Source organism: Electrona antarctica, assembly GCF_951216825.1.
Source record: "Electrona antarctica genome assembly, chromosome: 12".
Classification (NCBI taxonomy): domain Eukaryota; kingdom Metazoa; phylum Chordata; class Actinopteri; order Myctophiformes; family Myctophidae; genus Electrona; species Electrona antarctica.
This window is the reverse complement of record NC_136793.1, coordinates 33,742,411-33,750,313: the sequence shown is the minus strand read 5'-3', so window position 1 is coordinate 33,750,313 and position 7,903 is coordinate 33,742,411. Positions and strand designations below refer to the sequence as shown.

The 7,903-nt window shown below is 41.5% G+C and overlaps 1 protein-coding gene across 1 annotated transcript; it reads right to left on the bottom strand.

The window, feature by feature from the left end:
• Positions 1–526: 526 nt before the first annotated feature.
• On the bottom strand, positions 527–1,692 carry LOC306933529 (uncharacterized protein). The gene has a single exon (XM_079515779.1). It carries the CDS (start codon positions 1,642–1,644, stop codon positions 1,027–1,029), a length of 618 nt encoding a protein of 205 aa, XP_079371905.1. The 5' UTR covers positions 1,645–1,692; the 3' UTR covers positions 527–1,026.
• Positions 1,693–7,903: the final 6,211 nt, after the last annotated feature.

The following is a 7,903-nucleotide window of genomic DNA, read 5'->3' as shown; positions in this document are numbered from 1 at the left end:
AATATTAATCATTCAAATAACAAAAGGAGTCACAAATCCCCCAGGGGTAGCTTTAAAGAGTTGTCCAGTTGCAAGATGTACTCTACAACTCATCTGCAGCTGCTGATAATGACTCAAACAGAATCAGTTTACCACTAACCATCTATTAGCATTTATAAAATGTGTAGAGGATTTTAAGTCTGTAAAAGTATTGTCATCTTACCGTTATCCTTAAAATGATGTATTATTATTATTATTCTAGCTTTAGACTCGTCATCAATTTGAGGGAGCAGTTGTATTTATAAAATGTTATACACGTAATTGTCATTATATATTATTGTTAGGCCTATATTAGTCATATAGGCCTAATTGAGATTATGAACAGATTCAAGATGTGTGGGCATCTTGCATTAGGTAACTGGGTCTATACCTATTATTATTATATACTAAATATTGTATAGGCGTCAGGCGACACTAATTCATTGTAGTTATATGAAAAGGCAGAAAACATGAATTGCATTATATATGAAAAGGCAGAAAACATGAATTGCATTTTAGAGATATTTTTATTTCTCATTAAATTAGTACAATAAAATAAATAACAAATAATTGAATAAATAAATAAAATATTCTTCATGATTCAACAAACAATTGTGTCAGTTTCAAGTTCGACTATGCTTTGTGAGTTCTAAAAAGTAGTTTGCATTGCTATTTGCCTGAGGACAAATTTCTACTTCTATTTGTGAGCACACAAACATAAAATTCAAGTGTTTACAGTTTCTTCTTTTCAAGTATTAGGCTAGCAGTAAATATGCATTCGGTTCAGTTCAGTTCAGTCCTTCAAGTGTTCTTTCCACAACCAAGGTGAGCTAGTAAACACGTCTTGAGACTCTTGACATGCAGCTCGTTTCCCATGGGACGCCGGGCAGTGGGCACGGAGCGCAGCTCCACTCCGTAATAGTCCGGAGGAGGACACTGTCCTTAGGACAGTCCATTCCAAAAACTCAGCTCGGTTCTTCCGTGGCAATTGCGAATTTTCCAGTCCTTTTAGTTACTCTCGCTACCCAGTTTGTGATAGACCAGGAGGGCCACCACGTAGCCGTTTCTGGTGCTCTGCTGATACATGCGGCTCATCTCCGTCTCCAGGCCGGGATTGGGGCAGGTGGTGTTGAGCAGAATCTGATCCCATGATGACGAGCGGAGACTGGACAGATGATCACAGTTCGGTGATGGGAGTGGAAGACCCTCGGAAGCGCCAGCAGCATCAGTTAGATGCCGCGTGTGTTCCTCTGCAGACTGGAAGGGGAGAACCTGGCAGTCGCTTGCCGGGCTGTCGCCACTATCCACCGGCGTGTCGAAGCAGGGATCCGTGTTGTAGATCTGCAAGGCCACCACGATACACAGGATGATCAGCCAGCGATTGACTAGGCTCTTCTCGACAGGTGGAAGGTGCATGCGGACTTTAGGTGGGTACTGTACCCGGCCACAGCGCTTCTTCGGCTTGATAGGAGTGTAGGAGCGCACGGCGGTCGCCTGAGCTGGTATCCGCTCGAAGGTGAAGATTTCTGGCTCTCTACTCCGCGTAGCCATCATTCTGGCTACAGCGAAGTGTTCTGGCTGGTTTGTCTGAATAGACAGAGTCATGCTGTTTGATCTCGAGTACATTTTTAGCAGTTTTGTTCGAGTTTCTTTCGTCTTTTTCCCTGTAGCCGTGTTGTTTCTGAATGTACCGGTGCGAGACCAAGGTTTATATCTAGTTTAAAGTTTGTAGGTACGCCCCTATGCTTGGTTAGCCACTCCCTGACAGTGAGCCAACGCTGCAACGCAACATTGCTCAACGATGAAAAGTACATTACATTTTGCATTATTTCTAAAGACATGACTTCATCCTCGAGGCCTGCTAGACAGGATGAAGATAGTCTAGTATTTCCCATGACATATCGAGTCAGCAACATTATGCGAATTAAATAAGCCTACAATAGACTATTAAAAAGTATTATTAGATTATTCCATACATTTTTTATGGATTGACAATCAATATTCATTAAACATAATCGGAATGTGTTGTGATTTTAGGATAGTGATAATACATGACTAATATAATGCAGGGTAACCCTGAATTTGATTTGGGAACAGATCTGATTCATATCATATATATGTTAAATTAAATTAAATTATATGAGCTAGTGGTTAGACATTAACATAAATTATCCTGCACAGTAGGCCTACAGTTTGTGGTTAGGTTATAGCAGCTTTATTGGATAATTCAAATTCCAATATTAAATGTCATTAAATGTAAATTTACCCAGCTTTCCACATGAATTAGGCTTATGCATGCATACATGTAATAATACTTCCTAAAGATGATAAGGAAATTATACTTAAATATGATCGATGATATACTTTACAACTAACAAAAAGTGAGATGAAAGATAATGCAACCATGTTGTGTGCGTGCGTGTGACGTGCGTGTGTGTGGTGTGTGTGTGTGTGTGTGTGTGTGTGTGTGTGTGTGTGTGTGTGTGTGTGTGTGTGTGTGTGTGTGTGTGTGTGTGTGTGTGTAAAAGACTGACAGGTGCATAAAACAGAAACGATAAGGAAGAGCGTGCCAGACGCAGCCAGAGGGACAGGCAGAGGCAGAAAGTGAGAGCAGGCTTGAACTTTTTTTTGTACCTATAGTGTTCAGTGAATCAGGAAGTATACTCTTTATTTATACCTGCTTTATAAAGTACTTGGTATCCAAAATATAGTAGTTTAGTTACAGTACGTTACTTGTATATTATATTACTTCTGCTATATGCCTGCAACCTTCCTGGAAAAGGTGATGTACAATACAACCTGTTTAGCCAGCTCCTTGACACAATTCACTTTTTTTGGAACAATGATTAACCTCAGGAAGGACAGGGTTTAACATTTCATTAATTTGATTTCTGAGGAAGTCTTAACAAGTCTTAACCTGCCAATAGCCAAGAAAACCTTTCAGCGATAGCTGTTAGCTAAATATTCTTCTAAAGGTGAGGATAAAAACCTTCAACCAATGCAAGATGCTATTGCTAGCTTACTGTAGAGTGTTTACACTAAGTGTTATGAATGGTTTAGTATTCTTCTGTAACCTTTATCAAAGGCTAAAATCTAAACATAAGTCTAATTCACGCCAAGAGTTTCACACTCACCCAATTGTTTATCTGGTTCCTATATAAAACATGTTGGTACATTATCTCTACTGGCCTATACCTTGCTTGAGTTAGTGCTTCAGTACTGTGTATAAATGCTACTCCCACTGAAGCACCAGCACTATCGTCACCCTTACACCTATGAAATTAACACCATTTACTTTTCATTGTTACTTACATATTAATATTGAACCCCTTTTTGCCTTTACCTCTACAATCAGATCCATATTACAGTAGGCCTAATACTCATTGCAACCTAAATCTACTGTATATCATGGCTGGACAAATGCACATCAAATCCTATTCTTGTGATGAAAAGTGCTATGCACGTTTATCTTTGCCCTGCACAAGGTCTATGATTCCCAAGTTTACAAGTTGAGAATATATCATTTACACAAGTTGGAAACCGTAACAAGTGAACAAGCACTGAATTGAGACCATGATATCTTTGCCCAATATTACATTTTATCCACGGGAATAATAAGTGTAAAAAATAATAATAATGAGTGTGACACTTTTATGGCCAAATCAATCAACTCAGTGCACAAGAGCTCCAGCCAAGAATTTCCAGGGCTAATGCAGGGGTTGTAATACCCCCAATAAGGGCATACGCTCACAGTGATTGGTGCTATAGCAGCGTGAGCTGAGCCGTGTGTAGTACACTATATGCACGTGGCAGCATGAGCTGCACTTTGATTGGTCTGCCTTTGTGGGGGTACAGATACAGAGATAATACTGTTAACTCTTCTAGATCAGTGGTTCTCAACCTTTTCTCAACGCCTCACAACTCTTTTGTAATTATGTAATTTACCTCTCCCGCATATACGAAAATAACTGCAGCACATATTTGTCGGGAGTGTGGATGTTCCTTTTCATTTCACACAGTGTTTGGTGGCAGCAGGAATGTTATTGGCATGTTAGTCTGAAACCTGGAGCTGGTTTCCCTTCCGGCTTAAAGGTATGAGATATTTGCTCAAGCCCACGCCAAGGATGCCCTGGGTATGTGTCACATCTCTAAGATTATACTGTAAAGACACAGACACTAAACCGCCCACATTCATACTTAACACACAAACCAACACCCAGCACTGGGAACCTTGACAGTGTGTCTGGGTGGTTGGCGGTTGGTAGTACTGTGAAGAGCAGTGAGAGAATCTTGACACAACATTCATCAGAGCAATGCAGGCGGTCTACTGTAGAACTGCCATATATGGGAATCTTTGGCATTGGCCGCTCTCTGAACCCAACCTGAGTGAACTGAAATTAGTTTAATATTCTAGCGTACCCCCTTCTGACTTTCTATAAATTAGCCAAGTGTTATTCTAGAATGCTATATCTGGATCCAGTGCTCTAGTGTATTATTGATAATCATTATCATTATAATGTCCATTTGACATAATAGATTTGTGTGTATATAGCCCCATATTATTACAATTAGTTTGATTTACCTTCAGTAATTTCTTTTCACATGTGCCTTTTGTCTGGAATTAGCCTTTCCATCTCATTATACGTATCCTATTGCAATGACTCAAACATAATATTATTCCATGTCTGACCATTGGCTGACAGTAACTGACCTAACCTCCTGCAGTCTGTTGGGTGTGAAGTTTTTCATTTGACGGTCAGTGTTGTTTCAGTCATATGGAAAGGGAGCGGGAAGCTTGTTTCCTCTCAGCCAGCCCAGTTCACCCCCAGTATTACAGTATGTGTTCTCAAATGTGTGTGTGTGTGTGTGTGTGTGTGTGTGTGTGTGTGTGTGTGTGTGTGTGTGTGTGTGTGTGTGTGTGTGTGTGTGTGTGTGTGTGTGTGTGTGTGTGTGTGTGTGTGTGTGTGTGTGTGTGTGTGTGTGTGTGTGTGTGTGTGTGTGCTTTTTCTTTTACACAATAATTCTTGTAATTCTTGTCTAAACCCTGAACCACATAGTCGTCTGTAAAAGCTGTCCGGGCTGCCAGCCGTTGCTTTGATTAGTTGTTTGAAGTTTCCAGGATGAAGTGGACACACACACACACGCACGCACGAACACACACGCACGCACACGCACACACACGCACACACACACACACACACACACACACACACACACACACACACACACACACACACATACACTCACACACAAAGGCATGTCTGTCAGAGTGACCCGAGCTCACACCCGTACTCTAGCCAATACCAACGAACAGTACTGGCACTTGCCATTGGTTGAAATAATCACATGGCTGCCAGGCAGCCGGGTCATTTCGGCGATGATGTGATAATATGTTCATTGTTGTGAGATAATTCTCATCAATGTGCCCTTTGGTTGGTTAAGCTGGCTTGTCGCCATGCGAACCAGCCTACGTGCAGAACCAGAACAGCACGTCTCAGATAGTACACATGGGCTCAGGGGTCAGTAACGGTGCCTGTACCTCACTCTTCCTTTACCTACAGTATACCCCACAGGAAACGTCCTGTGGGGTATACTGTAGGTAATGGGAACATTTTCATTAGAATCCTGCCCTGCAGACATGGCTCAACCAGTTGTAAGTGTTGAGTTGTACGTTTTCATGCCACTTCTCTGCCCCCTCCTTTGTGTGTGTCTCATGTACTCTGATTTACTGTGTATATGTACTGTACTTTAGCAGCAACATTACAGTAATATATCCTTCATTAAATGTAGCCATACTGGATGTCATTCAGCAGCAATAGCAGCATTGCATTTCAGAAGTCTTGCATATCCTACATTCGAGACTTTGCTAACACTGCAGCAACAGTGGTGAGCAAATAAAATCAGAAACTTCTATGATGGATGAAACTTATCCCCTGTTTAATAAAGTGTTAAATGTTGAGAGTGGGGCACGGGCGGAGAGAAAAGTTTCCTCTGTCCTATTTCATCATCGCTTTCATCACTTTCCTTTGGAACTGTGATTGCTGCAATGTTTCTAAGGGGAGGGTAATCTCACCCAATCCCGGTTATGGCAGAGTTGGGGAGAGGGTGCATGGGTTCATCCTGTGAGCTGGCCATAGACATGCTGCTTTTCACAACTAGCCCGATCCAGACCAAAAGTAAACTCAAGCTTTTGGCATGAGTAACTTGGCTGTCATACTGGAACAACCGTACGCTGCCTGGTAGCCTACTACTGTTCAGCAGAGCATGTTTTGTTTTCTCTTCTTTTACAAGAATCCCTGCAGGGGTAATAGAGGAAGTCCAGTTGTCTTTGAACTGGCCTGATGATGGTGCTGGTGGTGAGGAGTAGAGGAGGATGATGATCATCATCATGAAGAGCACTAATGCTCACCTACTGTGTCAAATGGATACTATGCAACTAGTCAGTTATGCAGAATATGCTCTGAATTTGTACACCCCTAGCTGTTACTAGCTGAACAAACTCTAGCAATGATTACTATGGGAATATAGAGCTATTTAACACTTACTAGACCTGTACGTGCCCGTCGGCTACCAGCCTACTTGACGAATTGTGCAGCACCTATATGTTACAGTAGCAGACACAACAACTGGATGCTACAACTTGAAGAACAAAGAAGCACATTTTCTGTTCTCATTTCCAATTTTGTCCAATCTGTATGTTAATACAATATAACGTATACAATTGGGGTGGTTGTACAGTATTTTGTCTCCCTGCCCTTCGTCTCATCTTTCACCTGATGGTCAAGATTCAATTTATCCCCTGAGCAAGCAGGCCAGCTCTATTAGCTCAATTGTAAAACTGTCAGCACTAGAAGAGGAAAGTTACATAGTGCTGCTTTAAGAGTTTGAAGGGAAGCCCTTAGGCTCACTTCAAGCACACTTCGGTTCGGAGGTATGTGAACAGGTGCACCTTGATGTGAACAGGTTCACCTTGATGTGCTGAGGTGCTGGTCGTGTCTCTGTCCACCTCTTGACCAAACTCAATCGATCAATCAAACCTTGGCCTTTCAGAACCCGACTATGCCACTTTGCCAGTTATTGGCTCTGTAATTAGAACTGAACTAACACAGTTTAAACCATTTGGAAGCCTCTCTTAGCCTGGAATCCAGACATAATATTGCTCCTTTTATCTTTTGGATTCTTTCCACTTCCAAAAGTCAAACGTAACAATCAGTCTGGATTCCAGGCATGTGCAGTCAAATACCTTACAATTGGACGGAAACCACCGGTGAGTCCAGGCGCGCAGCTACGGGTGGGCCCGGGTGAGCCACCCATCGATTGTTTTTTCTTTTTTTTTAATAAATACATAATACGTTTCATAATGTCTTTCTTTATTTCAGTAAAATATGTTTTTGTTGTGTTTTTTACATGATCGTCTTGCTTAATATGAATAAACAGGCTGTCGGTTCTTTTTCACTAATGTGCCTAGACTAGCCTTTTTAAGACCCAGGTTTTCGGCCTAGAGTCCTAGACTATAGGATACGAGTTGTTGTTGTTACATCCACTTCCTGCCTAAGTCCATGAGACTGCTGCTACAGAGCCATGTGGAGATGTTTACGTTTTGTTTCATTCATCTTTCTCGTCCCGGGCCATAGCACGCCGAAAAATCAGATAAACTAAAAATAGACTCTTGAGGAGGAGGTCGTGATGACAATACTGTGGATTATGCTTTTCTAAATCTTCCGAAGTTCCGACTCCTCAGCAACAAGGTATTTGGAATGCTTGTTTTGTGATTTCCACTTAGTTTCAAACAAAGGCTATTTATTTCTGCAGCTTTTGAATGAAGACATACGTTAGTGTGTGACTGTGTGTGACTGTGTGTGTGTTCTGTGTGTGTCTGTGTGTG